Source organism: Lichenostomus cassidix, unplaced genomic scaffold (genome assembly GCF_008360975.1).
Source record: "Lichenostomus cassidix isolate B80296 unplaced genomic scaffold, HeHo_3.0 HiC_scaffold_40, whole genome shotgun sequence".
NCBI lineage: Eukaryota > Metazoa > Chordata > Aves > Passeriformes > Meliphagidae > Lichenostomus > Lichenostomus cassidix.
The window spans coordinates 243,682-263,349 of NW_028147459.1; the positions used below are offsets into that span (position 1 = coordinate 243,682).

Sequence of the window (19,668 nt, forward strand, 5' to 3'; positions counted from 1 at the left end):
CCCGACCCCGAGTCCCGTTGCTGATCCTAATCCTGATCCCGATCCCAATTCCAAACTCGATCCCAATCCCGTTCCCTCCCAGCCACCAATTCCCGTTCCTGTCTGGGTGCCTAACGAGTCATTAGCTTATCTGACTAATGAGTCATTAGACTCTCAGCTTGCTCGTTAACTCACCCTGGTCCTGCCTCTTCCTTCCCCTCCCCCTCTGCGTCCCTAAAACTGAACCACTTTTGGGGAAAACTCCAAGAATTTGGGGGTAAACCGATTTTCCGAGGTTTTCATCTGTACAGTAATTAAGAAACTGAAGTTAATTAGGCTCGGTCAGCCCCAGGTTTGATTTCGATTTGATTTTATGCTGATTGGTTCAACTCTTCGCTGCTCTGAACTTTTTTCTCCCCCCGCCCTCCGTACACTTTTTATTTATTTTAGGATTTTTCCTCCCAAAACCAATTCCAGCACCAGATGTGCCACAGCTGCTGCTCAGACAAACAGTTGGAAGAGAAAAAAGCCCAGAATGGGTCATTTTGGGTGGGTTTCAGAGTGATTTGGGGGTTTTCCAACATGGGATGAGTTGAGACAATGTGGATACACTTGTTTTCCTGGATTTCACCCCAATTTTCCTGGGTTTCATCTTAATTAGTGGTTTAAAGATGGAGCTCTTTGTTCCCCACCTTGCAGGAATTGCAGAAGCATCACTGCCAGAGCTGTCTGTAAATCACCAAAATCAGCCCAAATCCCCTTTTCTCCCCAGTTTTGTCCCTTCTACAACCCAGTGCTGGATTTTGGCACATTCCAGCTTTAATTTGGTTTGCTCCTGATGGCTCTGTTCTCCCCCTGCTCATGCCCCTCTGCTCCTGGAATTTTCCAGATTTTGAGGTTTTTTTACCATGAAAAGGTGATTTTCCTTTTCTCACTCCCTCTGTCCTCCCTCACCCACCTCTCAGACCACATTTGCTATAAATGCCTGAAATTATCCCTGAAATTATTTTCTTCCCCAATCTCATCTCCTTAGCTAAAAAACAAAAAACCCACTTTCATTAATTTTTAACCGTTAATAAATCATTTGGGCTCCCTTTCCACAGGACTGGGGCCTCCTTCACTGCTCCCCTAATTAACCACTCCCCAGATCAATGATTTATGCCCATAACTGTTGCCAAACGCTGTTCATTCACTCCCAGTTCCAAGAATTCGAGTCATCCGGAGCAGCCGTGACTCAGCGCCCACCCTGCCGCCCCCTCCCTTTGGGGACATTAATTCCGGAATCAATCAAGGCTGGGATCGTTAATTAACCCCAGCGGGGGCACGGGGCTGGCAGCACTCCTGCCTCCCTCCCGACTTCCTCGTTATCCCGGGATTTCCGGGCAGGGGATTAATTAACGCCGCCCACAGCAGCGGTCAGCGCTTGACCCCCCGAGTGGCCGGAGCCGCAATGGAGCCGTGGACAAGCGCCAGGAACAGCCGGCGTGGGATTACCAAGGGCGGGAGGAAGGCTTGACCAGGGGGTGACCTTGGGGAAAAAAAGGCAAATTCCCGGCAAAAGGGAAAAAACCCTCAGGTGGAATGTGGAAGTGAGGAGGGAAAAGAGAGGAATCCACCTGGAGCTCCTGAGGAACTCACCTGGATGCTGAGGTCAAACCACGCTGGCTGTGGGATCTGTGGGCAACCTCTGTCCTGCAGGATGAATTCGGGGATATTTGATTAATTTAGGTTTGATAAAAAGGGAAAAGAGCTCAAAAATGTGAAATTTTGTCAGGAATCTTTTGGGATGAGGAGGTTGTGTTTGGGTGAAACCATAAGCAGCCATAGGGAATCTGGGGAGATTCGGGATCGGGGGATTTATCCCTAATTTCATCCTCTCCTGACCCTCATTTATCCCTCATTTCATTCACCCAGCCCCAGTTTATCCCTCATTTCCCCCCCAACCCTCTTCTCCTTCATCCTCTCCAAACTCCTCCATCCCTTCCCCTTATCTCCCTTTCCGTTCTCTCTCTTCCCTTCTCACCCCTTTCCATGGAATCGCTGAGGTTGGAAAAGACCTTTGGGATCACAGAATCCAACTGCTGACCCCTCATGCCACATCCAGGTGTTTTTTTGGGATAATTCCAGGCCAGTGAGTTCACTACATCCCTGGGCAACCCATGCCAGGGCGGGACAACCCACTCCATGGAGGAATTTTCCCGAATAAACCTCCCCTGGTGCATCTTGAGGCTGTTTCCTCTTATTTTATCCATCAGGAGAAAGGATCTCACTCCCGACCTCACTCCAGCCTCCTTACAGGGAATTGTAGGGAGCAATGAGGTCCCCTGAACCTCCTTTTCCCAGGATAAACCCCTCATCCCTTTCCATTACTTTCCTCCTCGCTTTCCGTCCATTTTCTCCCTCACTCTCCCACCTTGTTCTCCCCCAGTTTTGTCCCTCGTTCTCCCATCATTTTCCCCCTCACTCTTCCCCTTCCATCTCCCCCTACTGTCCCTCCCCTTTTCATCCTCATCCCGTCCCTTTCTCCCCGCACTCTCACCTGCCCCTTTCTCTCCGATTTCCCCTTTCCCCTCAATCTTTCCCCTCAAATCCTTTTCCCGCCGTTTTTCCCCTCAGACCTTCGCCCCCCCCCACGCCCCGTTTTCCCGCCTTTTCCCCGCGCACGCGCGAGGCGCCGCCCAGCGGCTGGGAGGACTCAACGCTCTCGCGTTCCTCCCTCACCTCCCTTCCGCCCTTCCCGCGTCCCTCCTTCCGCCTCCCTCTCCCCGCCCTTCCCTCTCCCTCCGCCTCCCTCTCCCCGCCCTTCCCTCTCCCTCCATCCCTCTCTCTCCTCCTCGCTCTCTCCGCCCCTCCCGCCCTCCCTCGCGCACGCGCCGCGCGGCGCCCCGGCGGCGGAGCCAAGATGGCGGCGGTGGTTCAGAATGTGGTCAAGCTGTGAGTGCTGTTCCCCCCCCGGGCCCCCCCGCGCCGCGGGAATGGTGCGGCCCGGCCGGGCGCGGGAAGCGAAGCTCCCCTTCACCCCGGGAGCGACCAAGTGTCGGGGAGGGGGGGAGAGACGCGCGCGCATTGTTCGGGGTGAACTTTGCTGAGGGGGGGGTTGAGGACACCCCGGAATGTCCCTCAGCGCCGGGAGAGGCTCGGGGATTAGGGGTGGAGGGGGAAATGGGGCAATTCCGAGGGTCCGGGAAAGTCCCCCAGGTCCGGCCCGTGAGGGGGAGCTGGAGAGGGCAAGGCGGGGGGGTCATCTTGTAAAGCCTTAAAATTCCTTGTATTGCATCCCTTTACTCCCTGTGCCTCCTTATATATCCCTAAACTTCTGCGTGAAAGCGTCCGGGAGAGGCCAAGGACGGGGGAGTCATCCCAGCACATCCCTGTGCATCCTTGGAATATCCCCGAACATCCCTGAATGTTACTGTATATCCCCGAATATCCCTGAATTTCCCCGAATATCCCGGAACATCCCCTGTTCTTCCCTGTGCCTCCCAGGGAGAGGATCCTGTGGAGGCCGAGCTGGGGGAATCATCCCTGTCCTTCCCTGTAGATCTCTGTATTTCTCTCTAAATCTGTGTGCTTCCCAATATATCCCTCTACATCCCTTTGTATCTCTGCACATCCCTGTATTTCTCTCTAAACCCTGTACTTCCCGGTATATCCTTGTCCATCCCTGCCCTTCCCTCCCCACCCAGGGAGAGTTCGTGAGAAGCCAAGGAGTGGGAATTTTCCTTACACATCCCTGTGCCACTTCCGTGTCTCTCTCTGGTTTATCCCTGAGAGTTTGCTTGTGTCCCTGGTATTCTCCAGTTGTATCCCTGGTATTCTCCAGGATTTTATCCCTGACACTCCCATTGTATCTCTGACAACTCTGAGCTGATTCTTGTTTGGCTCCTCATCCCCAATGCCATCCCTGCCATTCCCAGCCCAATCCCACCATTCCCAATCCCACGTTCCCAGCCCGATCCCTGTATTCCCAACCCAATCCCCTCGTTCCAGGCTGGGGGAGCAGTACTACCAGGACGCCATGGAGCAATCTCCACATTCCCAACCCCAATCCCACATTCCCAACCCAATCCCCTCGTTCCAGGCTGGGGGAGCAGTACTACCGGGACGCCATGGAGCAGTGCCACAGCTACAACGCGCGGCTCTGCGCCGAGCGCAGTGTCCGTCTGCCCTTCCTGGACTCGCAGACCGGTGTGGCTCAGAGCAACTGCTACATCTGGATGGAGAAACGGCACCGGGGGCCTGGTAGGGCTGGGAACGGTGGGAGAGGGGTGGGAAATGGTGGGGAATGATGGGGGAAACACTGGGATAATGATGGGAAGCAATGGGGAAATGATGGGAGAAGGGTGGGAAACAGTGGGGAAACAATGGGAGAATAATGGGGAAACACCAGGACAATGATGGGAAACAGTGGGGAAAGGATGGGAGATGAGTTCTCCACCCCCCAGCCGGATTTTGGGGATTTTTGGGAATGTTTTCCGCAGGTTTGGCAGCTGGGCAGCTCTACTCCTACCCAGCCCGGCGCTGGCGCAAGAAACGCCGTGCTCACCCTCCGGAGGATCCCAGGCTCTCCTTCCCTTCCATCAAACCCGGTAAATCCACCTGGGAATTCCAGCTGGGATCCATCAATTTAAAAATTTTTTAATGTTATTATTGTTATTACTATTATTATTATTGTTGTTGTTATTGTTATTATTACTTGTTTGTATGTTATGCAATTACTATATAGTATATGATAGTTTATATAAATTTTGTGTTTATGTATGTGTGGAGAAAATGTAGATAATATAAAATATATTTATGTAAATATAACATAATGTTATTAAATGGTTACTGTTAGTTGTGATATTAGATATATTTGTTTATGTAAAAAGTAATTTTTTCTTTTTTTGCCCATTTTCCCCCCATTTTCCCCCATTTTTTCCCGTTTCCCCCTTTTCCGCAGACACGGAGCAGACTCTGAAGAAGGAGGGGCTGATTTCCCAGGATGGGAGCAGCCTGGAGGCTCTGCTGAGGACAGATCCTCTGGAAAAACGTTCCCTGCCTGACCCCAGGATGGACGACGACAGCCTGGGAGAATTCCCAGTCACCAACAGCCGCGCCAGGAAGGTGCTGCTGGGAATTCTGGGGTGGGAACTGGGAATTCTGGGGTGGGAACTAGGAATTCCGGGATGGAACCACAAATTCCGTGGCACAAACTCAGCTTTCCCACCCCCTCTTCTGCTCCTGCCATGGATTTTGGGGTTTGGTGGGAGAATTCTGGCCCTGAAGTTTGTGGGGAAAAGGTTTTGGAGCCAAAATTAGGGAATTTTTGGACCTGGGAGAGTTTTAGAAAAAGGGAGTTTTCTAGGCTAAAAAAAAAAATTAAGTAAAGGAGGGAGAGTCTGATCCCAGAATTTGGGGAAAGGGGAATTTCAGGGTAATTTTCACATAATTCCCTATTTTTGCCCTTCCAAGGCTTTTCTGCAGTGCTTTTTAGCATGGAAATCTTTTCCCATCCTCCTTTCCTTTTACTTTTTCCTTTTTCCTCCTCTTCCAAGATTTTTTTCCACCCTACCAGGCCCTTCCATGACTTCCTTTGGGAATAAAGCATCCCAAACTCCCTCCCCACCCCCAGAATCCTTTCCCTGCTGCTTTGGGGAAGATTCAGCTGTGGGTTTTTCCCGTTTTTCCCGTTTTCTCTTGATCCACGGGGATTTTCCTGCTCTTTCCCAGCGGATCCTGGAGCCTGATGACTTCCTGGACGATCTGGACGATGAGGATTATGAGGAAGACACACCCAAGCGGAGAGGGAAGGGCAAAGCCAAGGTGAGGAAATTCCGGGATTTTCCTGGGAAACGGACTGAGGAAAATCAGGATTTCCTCGTTTTTAACCACCAAAATCCCTCGTGGATCTGAGCTTTTCCCAAATTCCCGAAGGATTTGTTGTCCTTCAGCCATTCCAGGCTGTTCCCACTGCGTGGCACTGTTGGATCATTCCTGGATCGTTCCCAGATAATTCCCAAATTATTCCGGGATCATTCCCAGAATCATTCCAGGATCATTCCCTGATCATTCCCTGATCATTCCCAGATAATTCCCAAATCTCCATCCCAGCCTTGTCCCTCCCATGCCCTTCCAGCTCTGATTTTTCCCTAAATCCCGATTTTTGCAGGGAAAAGGTGTGGGAGGAGCCCGGAAGAAGCTGGACGCGGCGATCCTGGAGGATCGGGACAAACCCTATGCCTGCGACAGTGAGTGTGGAAAACCCGGAATTTGGGGATTCTGACCCAAAAAGGACATTCCTGGATCCAGGGGGGCAGGCGAGGATCTCACCTTCCTGCTGGGAAACAACCTGGGCTGAGGGAGGTGTGGAAACCAGGATAAAGATGGGAGGAGAATAGGGGAAAAGTAGGGTAAAAATAGGGAGAAATAAGAATAAAAATAGTGTAAAGTGAGAGTAAACAATAGGGTAAAAATAGGGCAAAATAGGATAGAAATAGGGTAAAATGTGGATAAAAATAGAGGAAAAATAGAGGAAAAATAGGATAAAATGAGGATAAAAATAGGGAAAAAACAGGGTAAAAATAGGATAAAAATAGGGTAAAAACAGGGTAAAATAGGGTAAGCATAGGATAAAAATAGAGTAAAATTAGGATAAAAGTAGAGAAAAAATAGGATAAAATGAGGATAAAAGTGAGGCTGAAGCTCCCCAAGAAGCCCCAAAGGCCAGGACAGCCCCTCTGCCCATCCCGGTGGTTTTCCAGTCAAATCTTTGTCCCTGGATTCACTCCCAGCCCTCCCTGCAGCCCCCCAGGCTGGGGAGCTGTGAAATCCCCAAAATCCCATCCCAAACCCAGGAATCCAGCAGGATAACGGGCTGGGAAAGCGAGGGAAGCTCTGCAGCTCCTCTTCCTCTCTTCTTCCTCCTGTCCTGCCCTTCCCAGCACTAATTCTCCCCTGGCTCCCTCAGGTTGTGCTTCTCCTGCCCTTTTTTCCCGATTTTCCGTGTTTCTGTGTCCTCTCACGACTTCTCTTTCTGTGTTTCAGACAGTTACAAACAAAAGCATTCCTTGAAACCTCCCGACCGAGGTAGTTCCGCTCTCTCTCTGCTCGTTTTTCCTGCTTTCCCTCCTTTTTCCGACCCTTTTTTTGTTGGTTTTTTTTTTTATTTTTGGGGTTTTCCCACCCGAAAAAACCCCTCTGGGTGTGGGGGGAGGAGGGGAGGGAGAAGGCGAAGGTCAGCTGCGGTCAGCTCCGGCCCTTCTCCGGCCCCTGACCCTTTTCCAGCAGGGAATGAGGCCGGGAAAACAGAGATTAACTCCCCCGCCGAGCCAGCGATGGGAAAAACACGGAGTTTCCACCCAAATCCGCCGCTGGCTCCCGAATTTCAGGATGTGCTGCTGATTTACAGCTCCTCAGGGCTGTTTTTCCCCTCCGAATCCCAAAAAAAAAGTCCCAAAAAGCCGCTGATGGGGTGGGGAATTCGGGATATTCCCAGGATATTCCTGAGGAGGAATCCGGAGTTGAGTTTGGAGATTTTCCTGCCTCGGATTTGGGGGGGAAAAGGTCACTTTGGAGGGGAATTTTGTGGGAATTGCGTTGGAATTGCTGCTTTTGGGGTTGTTTTCCCTCAGTGCTGCTCTGATCCTGAAAATCCCTGAGATCCCAAGGGGAATTTCCCTGGTTTTTATCCCAAAATCCCAACGGGGGCTGCAGTTGGCCTCCCTTGGGAAGTTCAGCCCCATTTTCCCTGATCCAAGTGCTTTTTCCCTGATTTTTCTGTGGTCCAGAGGTGATCCAGAGGTGGAAGTGAATCCAGAAACTTCCACGTTGTCCTGGAAAAGCTCCAAACTCGGGAAATTTTATCCCAAAGCAGCTTTTCCCCAGTTTGTGGGAAAACACAGGGAAAATGCACTGGGAAATGTCTCCACCAAGCCCTGGAATTCTCCCTCCGGCTGTTTTTTGGGGTTTTATCCCAATTCCTCCTGCTGGGAGGGAGGCAGATCTGTGCTCATCCTTTCCACGCCAAAACAGGGCTGGAAAGGGATTTTGGGATGTCCTTGGATAAGGGAAAACCAAAAAAAATATCCCCTGGAAAAGCAGCAATGGGGAACTGGAGCAAATTCCCTAATCCCAGATTTCCCTGGGAAGCTTTGCTGCCGAATTGAGGGAGAAATCTCCCAAATTTTGGGGTGGGAAGTGGGAAGAGCGATGGTTTTGGGGTTTGGCTGCTGCCAGATGCTGCCTTGGATCCCCAGAATTCCCGGGTTTCCCTTTCCCTGGGTTTTACCTTGGGATTGGTTTTTTGGGGTGGGAATTTCCTCCCCCCGACGCATTCCCAGTGGGGATTTTGCCTTTGGATCGATCCTGGGGATTGACCTGGAATCCCTCAGGAATTCTGGGGAATCACCTGGAATGCTTTGGGAATTTCAGGGAATTACCTGGAATCCCTTAAGGATTCTGGGGGTTTGCTTGGAATCCCTCAGGAATTCAGGTGAATTACCTGGAATGCCTCAGAAATTTTGGGGAATTACCTGGAAACCCTTAGCAATTCCAGGCTGTTTTCCCCAATTCCAGCACAGAGCTGGGATCGGGGTGACTCTGGGCTTCAGGAGGATTTGGGGTTTCTCTCCCCGCAGCCCCAGCAGGGTTTTTGGGGATTTTTGGGGTTTTTCCCCCAGATCCCCATCAGGATTTTCCCGTTTTCCGCAGTCTGTGGGAAGCGCTACAAGAACCGCCCCGGGCTGAGCTATCACTACGCTCATTCCCACCTGGCCGAGGAGGAGGGAGACGACAAGGAGGATTCCCAGCCCCCCACGCCTGTGTCCCAGCGCTCCGAGGAGCAGAAATGTGAGGGAAATCCGGGAATTCCCCCTTGGGAAAGATGGGAAACCTCTGGGGATGAAGGGTGTCCCAGCCTGGGGTGTCCCAGCGCCGGGAGAGGCTCTGGGGGGAAGTGTCCTTGATCCGAGGGTCCCAGGGTGAATTCCATCCCTGATTTGGGGTCCCAGGGGGAATTTCTGGGGTCTCAGGGGGAATTCCAGGAGTCCCAGGCAGAGTTCCCACCCTGATTGGGGTCCCACTCCCTGTTCCAGCCAAGAAAGGCCCTGATGGATTAGCTCTTCCCAACAACTACTGCGATTTCTGCCTGGGAGACTCCAAGATCAACAAGAAGACAGGGCAGCCCGAGGAGTTGGTGTCCTGCTCCGACTGCGGCCGCTCCGGTGAGAACCAACGGGAATTTGGGATTTTCTGACCCTGGAGGAGCCGAAATGGGGTGGAGAGAGGGAATGGGAATGGTTGGGGTCGGGGAGGAGCTTTGGGGTCACAGAGTGGTTGTGTCCCTGATGGATCCCCCCATGTACCTCACCTGTCCCTGACATGTCCCCCATGTCCTGATGTCCCTGCTGTCCCTGAGGTGTCCTCAATGTCCCTGCTGTCCCCAGGTCACCCCTCGTGCCTGCAGTTCACCCCGGTGATGATGGCAGCAGTCAAGACTTACCGCTGGCAATGCATTGAGTGCAAATGCTGCAACATCTGCGGCACTTCTGAGAACGATGTGAGTGTGGGAACGGTGGAAAAATACCTGGAATGGTGCAGGAATACCTGGGAATGGTGCAGGAATAACCTGGGAATGCTGCAAAAATACGATCGGGATTTGTGGGAATTTTGGGAGCAGAATTGTGGGGATTTGTGGGAATTTTGAGAATATGGATTGGAACAATCGGAATTTGTGAGAGTTTTGGGACTTTTGGGATGGGAATTTTGGGATTGGAACGCTTGGGATTCGTGGGATTTTTGTGACTGTTGGGATGGGAATTTGGGGATTTTTGGGGATGTTGGGGATGTTGTGGTCACTGGGGGTTCCTGCCAGGACCAGCTGCTGTTCTGCGATGACTGCGATCGTGGCTACCACATGTACTGCCTGACGCCCCCCATGTCGGAGCCCCCCGAGGGTGAGTGCAGCCAGCCTGCCCTCCTGGCCCCAAACCCCCCGAATTCCACCCAAATTCCACCCAAAACCTCCCAGATCTCCCTCCCTCCCTCCCTCCCTCCCTCCCTCCCTCCCTCCATCCCTTCCTCCCTCCCTCCCTCCCTCCCTCCCTCCCTTCCTTCCTTCTCCTTTTCCTCTTCCTCCTCTTCATTCCCTTCCCCTCCCCTCATTAATCCCCATGCGTTAATTAATTAGCTAATTAGCTGATTTCTGCAGGGAGCTGGAGTTGCCACCTCTGCCTGGATCTGCTCAAGGAGAAAGCGTCGATCTACCAGAACCAGAACAGCTCCTGATCTTCCTCCTCCTCATCCTCATCCCTTCCCTCCTCATCCTCACCCCTCGCCTTCGGGGCCTTTGCCTTTTTCCCCTTTTTTTTGGGTCATTTTCCCTCATTTCCCCTTTTTTTTTTTCCTTTTATTTCCTTTATTTTCCTTTTTTTGCATCCTTTTCCTTTTACATCCCTTTTCCCCGTTTTTTTCTTTTTTTCATTAATTTTCTTCTTTTTTAATTCTCTTTTATTTTCGCTTTTTCCATCTATTTTCTTTTTCTTTCATTATCCTCTTTTTCGCTTCTGTTTTGTTTTCCTTCCTTTTTTTTCCCCTTTCCTTGTGATCTTTTTCCTGGTTTTTTTCTTATTCCCTCTCTCATTTTTGCTCTTTTTTCTTAATTTTTTTTTCCTCTTTACCTTTTTTATTTCCACATTTTATTCTTTTTCTCCCTTTTTTTTTTTTTTTTGTTTTTTCCTTCCTTTTCCCTTTATTTTTATTATCTCCTTTATCCATCCTGGTTTGGTTTTTTTAAATCTCCATTTCATCTCTTTTTTTTTTCTTTTTCCCTATTTTCCCTCGTTTTTTCCCTTTTTTTTCCCTCCCTCCATTTTGGGGTGAAATCCGTTGATTCCAGGATTTCAGCCCTGGGGGTGAGAATTCCTTTTTCCCAGGTGATTTTTGGGGTGAATTTTTTTCCCTTTTCCCCCCCAATTCCCAGGATTTCACCCCAAATCTCACCCTTTCCCCACCCTTTTCCACCTTTGTTTTTTGGGAATTCTGGGGTGATTTTGGGGCTTTTCGTTCCATTTTTCCATTTTCTGGAGAGAACGTTTTTCCCGCTTTGATTTTTATTCCTTTTCCCCATTTTTATCTCCCCCACCCCACGAGGCCTTACCCCTCCCCCACCCCAAAATGGGGCAAAACCTCCCGAATTTGGGGTTTTCCCACGAGGCAGGGTTGGGTTTGGGGTGGGGGAGGGGTCGAGGTTGGATTTTGGGGGAAAAAAGCCTCTTTTTGCCCCAAAACGCCGCCGGGGGGGAGGGGAGGGGGAGAGGCTGCGGGGACCCCAAAATTCCCAAAAAATCCCCAAAATTCCCCAAATCCCAACCCCCCCCCCGGGTCCCGAGGACTGAATGTGCCTGTTTTTCTAAAAAAACAAAAAAAAACAAAATAAATGAACTTTAAAGCTCTACCTCCGCCTGCCCCTCCCCCCCTGCACCCCAAACCCCCCGAGAGGAACCCCGGGATGGACCCGAAATTGGGCAAAATCACCCCAAAAATGGGCAAAATCACCCCAAAAATGTCCCACGTAGCCCCAAAATCACTGAATGCAAAAAATACCAAAATTGCTCCCAAAAGATCTAAATTAGTGCAAAAAAAAACCTGAAATAGCTCCCAAAATGAGTTAAATAATTTTAAAAAATAGTAAAATAGCCACCCAAAAATAGTCGCAAAAATGACCTAAATAGCCCCAAAATGACCCAAATTAAGCCCAAAAAATGAGGGGAATAATGAAGACAAGAAATGACTGAAGTTGTCCCCAGAATGACCAAAGTAGCCCTAAATTGCCTGAAGAAATGTCTGAATAGCCCCAAAATTGACCAAATAGCTCCCAAAATGACCAAAAATCTCCTCTAATTACACAAATAACCCCAAAGTGACTGAAATAATCAAAAAATACTCAAATAATTCCAAAAATGACCAAAACAGCCCTGAAATCATTAAAGTAGCCCCAAAATAAACTCCAAAAACTCAAATAGCCCTAAAATAACCCCAAAAATACCAAAACAGCCCCAAAATGACCAAATAACCCCAAAACTATTAAAGCATCCTCCAAAATTATTTTCAAAATCAAAAATATTCTTAAATGTAACCAAAAAATGACTGAAATAACCCAAAAGAAATCACTGAAATGACCCCAAATTGACCAAGATAACCCCAAAAATTACAGATAAATTCCCCCAAAGTGCTCCAAATTGACCCAAATCCCTGAAATTCCCCCAAAATTTCGGATCTGAGGCCTCATCCCGGGGGTTTCTCTCCTCCCCATCCCGAGCGCGATTTTGGGGGGAATCGACGGCGTTTTGGTTCAAAATGGGCTTTTTCCCCCATTTTCGTGCCCTGCCGGGGTTGGGGACACGGAAATGTCCCAAACCAGGGGGGATTTTCCCCAAATTCCCCTCGGTGAAGCTTCACGGTTGTGTCTTATCCGGGAAAACGCAAAACGACACCAAAACTGCTCATTTTTTGGTAATAAAAACAGTTAAAAACAGAGTGAGGAGGAGTTTTGGGGGGAAAACGGGAATTTTGGGGGCAAGTATAGGATATTTGGGGTAAAAATTGGGGATTTGGAGGGAAAATAGGTGATTTGGTGGTTAAAATGGGAATTTGGGGTGAAAATCCAGGATTTTGGGATGGTGGATGCCTGGATTTGGGGCAAAAATTCCCAGTTTTGGGATTGGGATGTGTCTTTGCCGAGGGCTGCTCCTGAGGTTTTGCCACCCTTTTTTTTGGGGTGAAATCAGCCCCATTTGGGGTTTTTTTTAAATGAGAATTAATCCAATTCCCAGATTTATTTTGCAGCCAAATCGCCTGAATTGGGGCAAAGGTCAAGGAGCTCCGGGAATTCTAATTAATCCTCGTTAACGAGCTGGGGGGGGATGGGGGAGACCCCTGGATCCTTCTGGAACCGGAACCAGAACCCGAAATTCCCACGAGATTTTATTGGGATTTAATAAATAACCACAGGGGATCCCAAATCCCCCAAGGATCCCAAATCCCCCTGAGGATCCCAAATCCCCCTGAGGATCCCAAATCCCCCCAAGGATCCCAAATCCCCTCAGGCGCCATCCTTGCTCTTGGGGCTGCTCAGGGGAACAGCGACGTCGTCGTCCTCGAGGTGTCCAGCCCTGCAGAGACCCCAAAACCTTCCAGTTGCTCCCCAAAACTCTCAGCTCTTCCCGAAATTTGTAATCCTTCCCAAAAATTTCAACCGTTCCTGACCCCGAAACCTTCTGTTTTGTCCCCAAAGTGTTCAGCCCTTCCCAAAACCTCCAACCCAATCCAAAAACTTCAACCTTTCCCGATCCCAAAACCTTCATCCCTTTCCAACCCCAAAGCTCCTGTGGGTTCCTCCAAGGACCAATCCCACCCAAAACAGGGCTGTTCCCCCCCAGGGCAGGGTTTGGGGTCCCTGGATGTCCCTGGTGGTCCCTGGTGGTCCCTGGTTGTCCCTGGTGACCTCACCTCCTCTCGACGTCCTTGACGGTCTCGGGCAGGGGGACATTGCGTGTCTCGGGCAGGAAGCAGGTGGCGATGGCCGAGACGATGGGCGCAGCGCCGTAGATGACCAGCGGCAGCACTGGGGTCACTTCGGCCGCCAGGCGGACCAGGGGGGCAACCATGCTGCCCACGCGAGCCATGGTGCCACCCAGACCCATCCCAGTCTGCCTGCAGGGACAGGGAGGGGTGGACAGGGATGGACAATGGATGGATGGATGGATGGATTTATGGATGGATGGACAGATGGACAATGGATGGATGGACAATGGATGGACGATGGATGGACAGATGAGTTGGTCAATGGATGAGTCAATGGATGGTTGGGTTGATGATTCAATGAGTTGATAACAATGGTTGGGTTGATGGAGGGTTGGGTTAACCACTTGGTGGTTGGGTTGGCACATGGACAGCGACTGGACGGTGACTGGAGAGTGACCAGATGGTGACCGGCTGGGGGGTGGGGCTCGCTGACCACACCCACCTGATGACGGTGGGGAAGAGCTCCCCGGTGAAGATGTAGGCGCAGTTGAAGGAGGCAGCCAGGGAACCTTTCCCCACCACGGCGAGGGCCATGCGCAGCGCCGGCAGCTCTGGGGAGCGCAGGACAGGTCAGCTGGTCTGGGGCCCTTGGTGCCCTCAGTGCCACCCACCTTTGTCCTTCACCCCGCGGTGACCCTGTGTGCCCCTGGTGACCTTCCACCCCTTTATGGCCCTTCACTTCTCCAATGGTCCTTCGTCTCACCACTGACCCTTCATCCCACTGATGGTCCTTCAGCATCCCTGCAGCCCACTGACCCTTCATCCCACTGATGGTCCTTCAGCATCCCTGCAGCCCACTGACCTCCGTCCTCCACCCCATTGTCCTCCATCCCATTGACATCCACCCCATTGTCCTCCATCCCCAATCCCTCCCTCCCCTCCAGGTCTCACCGCTGGGCACGAAGATGTTGGCCAGGATGCAAAGTCCGGCGAGCGCCAGGGATCCTCCCTGGGCCAGGCGGCGGCCGAGGCAGGAGATGACCACCACGGACAGCAGCTTGGCCGGGATGTCCACAGCGCCGAACACCAGCTGGCTCAGGTAGACATTGAAGCCAAAGCCCTGCAGGTCCATGGCCAACCCGTAGTAGGCGAAGCTAGTGGAGAACCTGTGCCAAAATCCCACAAATCAGCCCCAAAACGGGGGCTCGGCACCCCTAAAAGGGAAGGGGTTGCCCCAAAAGGTTTATTCCCTCAAAAGGTTGGGATTTTGCCCCAAAAAAGGATGTATTTCGCCCAAAAATCGATGGTTTTTTTCCCTGAAATGTGCTTTTTTCCCCAAAACCGGTGTTTTTCCCCCAAAAAAGTGGGTTTTCCCCCCAAAAGGGACGCACCAGACGAAGGACACCCCGCAGGACACTGTCCTCATGCCGCGCGTGCGAACGAGCGCAGCCACAGCTCCTCCCGGCAGCGGCGGCTCGCGGCGAACCATGGCCCGGAGCGCCTGCGGGGACAGCGGGGCGGAGCGCTGGGGAGGGGGATTTGGGGGGTCTTTTGGGGGTCAGAGGGGTCTGGGGCATTGGAGGGGTCTGGGAAGGAGGATCTGGGGGGACTGGGGCGGTTGGGGGGGTCTGTGAAGGGAATCGAGGGAGTTTGGGGAGATCAGATGGATCGAGGAAAGATCCGATGGGTCTGGCGGGGATCAGAGGGGTCTGGGGGGATCAGAAGGGTCTGGGGGTATCCGAGGGGATCTGTGGGGGATCCAGGAAGAGCCGAGGGGGAAGGAATGTGGGATTGATGGGAGAACAGGGCAGGATTTGGGGGATCTCCCAAGGTCGGGGCGGGTCGGGGATGCAGGGGAAGCCGCCGGCGAGCTGCGGGGGATTTAGGGGCAAACCAAGGGGATTTTGGGATCCCGAGGGGTCCGCGGGGAGTCCCCAGGCCCCCCCACCTCCTCGCTGAGCTTGTCGCCCTCCTCCTTCCTGCCGTTGATCCTGGCGACCTTGCGGAGTCCCCGTAGCGCCAGGTCGGGGCGGCCCGAGGTCACCTGCCAGCGCGCCGACTCCACGTACAGCCTGGGGAGGGGGCGCGGCTGGGTCGGGGGGTCCTGAAACCCCCCAGCATCGCCCACCAACCCCAGAGGGTCCCGGAGTGAGGGGTCAGGGGGTCCTGAACCCCCCAGCATCACCCAAAGGACCCTGGACAGAGGGTCGGGGAAGGTCAGTGGCAGCCACAGCATTCAGAGGAATCTCTCCCACCCTTTTAAACACCCGAGCCCAGGTGGGGTGGGCTCTGGGGGGCTCTGGGGGGCTCTGGGGGCTCTGGGGGGCTCTGGGGGGCTCTGGGGGGCTCTGGGGGCTCTGGGGGGCTCTGGGGGCTCTGGGGGGCTCTGGGGGGCTCTGGGGGGCTCTGGGGTGGGTGGGCTCCTCACCAGGAGTAGAAGAAGAAGACGAAGAAGGGCAGAGACACCACGAGCTGCAGTTGCCGCCAGTTCGGCAGGGCGAAGGCTGCGGCCGCCAGGACAAACTGCCCCAGCGTGTAGCAGTAGCCATTGATGGTGCCAACCACGGCCCTGGCGCCCGTCGGGATCCACTCCATGCCTGCCGGACCGCCGGGGGTCAGGGGCGTGTCCGGGGGCAGTGGGGTCAGTGTGGTCAGTGGGGTGGGGTTGAGATCCTCCCATGGGTGATTGGGTTTGGGGGTGGATGTGTGGGGCCCTCCCTGGGGTTCCCACCCCACCCTGGGGCTCCCACCCCTCCCTGGGGGTCCCATCCCGCCCCGTGGCTCACAGAGGGACGCGGAGTTGAGGGTCACTCCGGCCATGGCCAGCCCGGTGAGGAAGCGGCACACGCAGTAGATGGTCAGCGAGGGGGCAGCGGCCGTGCCAACCCCGGTGGCTCCCAGCTGCAGGTAACACCAGGTGAGCAGCGCCCGGCGGCCGAACCTGCGGGGACACGGAACTGGGAGCACTGGGGACACTGGGGGCACTGGGATGGGGGATAAGGGGAACTGGGAGCACTGGGAGCACTGGGATGGGGGATAAGGGGAACTGGGAGCACTGGGGACACTGGGATGGGAGCTGGGGACACTGGGGGCAATGGGATGAGGGAATATTGGATTCTGGAGATACTGGGACAGGGCACTGGGATGGGGGACACAGGGTGCTGGGGACACTGGGAGTGATGTGGGGACAGGAGGGACAATCCATACTGGGGACAGCGAGTGCCAGAGGGAGCAGAGGACACTCCACCCCTCTCCTCCTCCCAGTCCCTCCCAGTCCCCCCAGTCCCTCACTGACCTGTCGGACAGCACCCCGAGTAGCCCTGAGCCCAGCAGGATTCCGGCCATGTAGATGGACTGAGCCACCTGCCGCAGCCGCTTGGAGTCACACACCAGGTCCCACTGCCGCGGGGGACACGGGGTCAGCATGGGGTCAGCATGGGGTCAGCAAGGGTCACCAGGGAGGGTCAGCTGTGGTCACCAGGGGGTCACCAGGACCCCTGCTCTGGTGGGGTCTGGGGTCTCCCTCACCTCGGTGACAATGGTGTCGGTGAAGATCCCCTCCAGGTATGTCCAGCCGTCGTGGCATGGCTCAGTGGCCGCCTCGATGACCGTGCCGTTGGCCAGCGCAGTGTCCGAGCTGTTGATGTCCAGAAGGTGCCACTGGGGCTCCACGAAGCGGCGGCAGCGCTGTGGCCTGCGGTGGCCATCGGACGGGATGGACACGGCCAGAGGGACAGCGGTGGCCACAGTGACATTGTCCAGCGGCCGCGGCCGGCAGTGGTGCTCGGGGACTCCGGCCGTGAAGTTCTGCAGGAGGTTGTGGCTGGCCAGCATCAGCAGCGGGATGGCCAGTGCGGCCACATAGGTCACCTGGAAGCGACCCATGCCGCCCAGGCGGGCCAGCAGCTCCACGAAGGACATGGCCGGAGCTGGACACGGCCGGAGCTGGACACGGCTGGAGTGAGGCCGGAGCTGGACACGGCCTCGGGCAGCTGTGGGCAGGTGGGGAGCAAAGGGTGAGGGGTGGACAGAGGGATGGACAAAGGTGGACAAGGGATGGACTCAAGGATGGACAGAGCTGGGAGGGATGGACGGAAGGATGGCTTGAGGGATGGACAAGGAATGACCAAGGTTGGATGGACAATGCTGGTGGAGACCTGGATCAGCCACAGGACAGGTTAAAAAAGGCATCAAGGACTCTCTATTGATCACTGATTGATTGTTCAATCAATCAATCAATCAATTTATTCGTCTATCAAATAGATCAATACACCAGTGGATTGACCCATTCCTCAATCAATTGATCTATCAATCTGTGGATTTGATTTATTACAGTCTGATTGATCAATCTGCCTACCAGTCTATCAATCTATTGATCTCTATTGATCCAGGGAGATGTCTATTGACAGATCAATTTATCAATCTGTCAGTCTCTCTGAACTATCAATATATTGATCTATATATTGATCTATTTTCTGTTGATCAATCCACCTATCACCCTGTCACTCTCACTCTATTGATCAGTCACTGATTATTTCTTGCTCCCCCCAGTTAATCAATCAATCAGTCAGTCAATCAATCAATCAATCAATCAATCCTCTCTCCCCCTGTCCCATCAATCCCTCCGATCCCCGGAGATCAATCAATCAATCAATCAGTCAATCCCCACCTGCTCTCCTCCTGCTCTCCGGCTGCTCTGCTGGGACTCTCAGACTGTCCGGCCTCTCCGGCCTCTCCGGCCGTCCCTCTGTCCAGCCCTCCCTCAGCCCCGCCCCCCCAGCCCCTCCTTCACCCCTCAGCCAATCGATCGATCAATCAATGGATCAATGGATTTCTCTGCTGCCCACGCCTGTCTCTGCCCACTTATTGATCCTCACCCTATCAATAAATTGATTAGCTGCTGATCATCAATCTATTAATCAATCTATTGGTCTCCCGGTCGATCAATCCACCAAGTTCTTTCTCTGTCGATAAATTATTGATCACCAGACCTCTCTTATCTATAATGTGTTGATCATCAATTAGTCCATAATCTCTTTCTGCATTGGCTTATTGATCCATATGTTTCTGTTATTGATCTATAGATTGATCTATTAATCTATTGGTGGCTCAATTGATCTTTATTCTAGAGGGATCTCTATTGATCCATCTGTCAGGTAATATATCTCCATAACCAATAAATTGATCTCCAATCTAGTAATCAATCAATCAATTAATTAATCAATCTCTTTTTTGTTGATAAATCTATTGAATGATGATCCACCAATCAAATAACAATCTCCTTCTCCAGCGATCAGTCTATTGATCCAGTTATTGATTTATAATCTATTGATCAATGTATTGGTCCTAACCTCTCTATTGATCAGTCTCTTGATCTGTAATCTTCGTATTGATTGATTTATCAACATTTAATTTTGCATTGGTTCCTTTATTGACCTTAATTGGTCTGATTGATTTATTGACCCTTAATCACTTCATATATTGATTGATTTATTTTAATCTCTCCATTGATCAATCTCTCGACCCATAATCTCTCTATTGATCAGCCCTTCTCTCTATTGATTGATCTACTGAGCTGTGATCTCTCTGACCTCACTGGGCTCTCCATGCCGAACCCATCAATCCCGTTATTGATCACTGACCTGTCCCTTGATCCCATTATTGATCACTCACCTGTCTGTCCATCCCATTATTGATCACTGACCTGTCCATTGATCCCATTATCGATCACTCACCTGTCTGTCCATCCCATTATTGATCACTCACATGTCCATGGTTCCCATTATTGATCACTCACCTGTCTGTCCATCCCATTATTGATCACCCACCTGTCCGTGGTTCTCGTTATTGATCACTCACCTGTCCGTGGTTCCCGGTCCCTCCCGGCCTCTCCCAGCACAGTTCCCACTGTCCGCACTCCTCTCCGGCCGCTACCACTGCCCACCCCTGCCCCTGGCCAGCCCCCTGCTATTTAAGGGCACCACGGTCCGGTTAACGTTTGACTCTGGATTTTGCCATGGGTCGGTGGAGATGTTCCCGGCCGGAAACGCCGGCGCTGACCACGCCAGGCCCCCCAGGACCCCCAGCGGCTCCCCCACCCATCCCAGCCCACCTCCCCATCCTCCCCCTCGCCCTGGCAGCCCCCAGCCCCAGGCCACGGGGACCCCAGACCCCCAGCCCCACTCT

At 52.6% G+C, this 19,668-nt stretch overlaps 2 protein-coding genes across 3 annotated transcripts; one reads left to right on the forward strand and one right to left on the reverse strand.

Moving 5' to 3' along the window:
* Positions 1–2,667: 2,667 nt before the first annotated feature.
* On the forward strand, positions 2,668–12,495 carry DPF2 (double PHD fingers 2). 2 transcript variants are annotated; one of them, XM_085046493.1, is made up of 12 exons: positions 2,668–2,913; positions 4,061–4,221; positions 4,461–4,568; positions 4,922–5,085; positions 5,692–5,784; positions 6,131–6,209; positions 7,006–7,047; positions 8,671–8,808; positions 9,054–9,182; positions 9,405–9,517; positions 9,833–9,914; positions 10,169–12,495. In XM_085046493.1, the coding sequence occupies exons 1-12, from the start codon at positions 2,882–2,884 to the stop codon at positions 10,243–10,245; spliced, it is 1,218 nt and encodes a 405-aa protein (XP_084902619.1). In that variant the 5' UTR covers positions 2,668–2,881; the 3' UTR covers positions 10,246–12,495. The 2 variants fall into 2 exon arrangements, with proteins under 2 accessions (XP_084902619.1, XP_084902620.1); XM_085046494.1 differs by lacking the exon at positions 7,006–7,047 and having other exon boundaries at positions 2,674–2,913.
* Positions 11,062–17,403, reverse strand: LOC146422352 (solute carrier family 22 member 6-like). The gene is made up of 10 exons (XM_085046438.1): positions 17,011–17,403; positions 16,778–16,881; positions 16,269–16,423; positions 15,911–16,079; positions 15,431–15,554; positions 14,874–14,983; positions 14,434–14,648; positions 13,985–14,093; positions 13,468–13,671; positions 11,062–13,130 (listed from the first exon to the last, which is right to left on the reverse strand). The coding sequence occupies exons 1-10, from the start codon at positions 17,401–17,403 to the stop codon at positions 13,061–13,063; spliced, it is 1,653 nt and encodes a 550-aa protein (XP_084902564.1). The 3' UTR covers positions 11,062–13,060.
* Positions 17,404–19,668: the final 2,265 nt, after the last annotated feature.

Coding starts and splice junctions, on each gene's coding strand:
- DPF2 (XM_085046493.1), top strand. CDS start 2,882: ATGGCGGCGGTGGTTCAGAATGTGGTCAAGCT. Junction 4,569..4,921: donor CTTCCCTTCCATCAAACCCG/GTAAATCCACCT, acceptor CCTTTTCCGCAG/ACACGGAGCAGACTCTGAAG. Junction 5,086..5,691: donor CCAACAGCCGCGCCAGGAAG/GTGCTGCTGGGA, acceptor GCTCTTTCCCAG/CGGATCCTGGAGCCTGATGA.
- LOC146422352 (XM_085046438.1), bottom strand. CDS start 17,403: ATGTCCTTCGTGGAGCTGCTGGCCCGCCTGGGCGGCATGGGTCGCTTC. Junction 13,672..13,984: donor CTCTTCCCCACCGTCATCAG/GTGGGTGTGGTC, acceptor CTGTCCCTGCAG/GCAGACTGGGATGGGTCTGG. Junction 13,131..13,467: donor GTCAAGGACGTCGAGAGGAG/GTGAGGTCACCA, acceptor GGGTCTCTGCAG/GGCTGGACACCTCGAGGACG.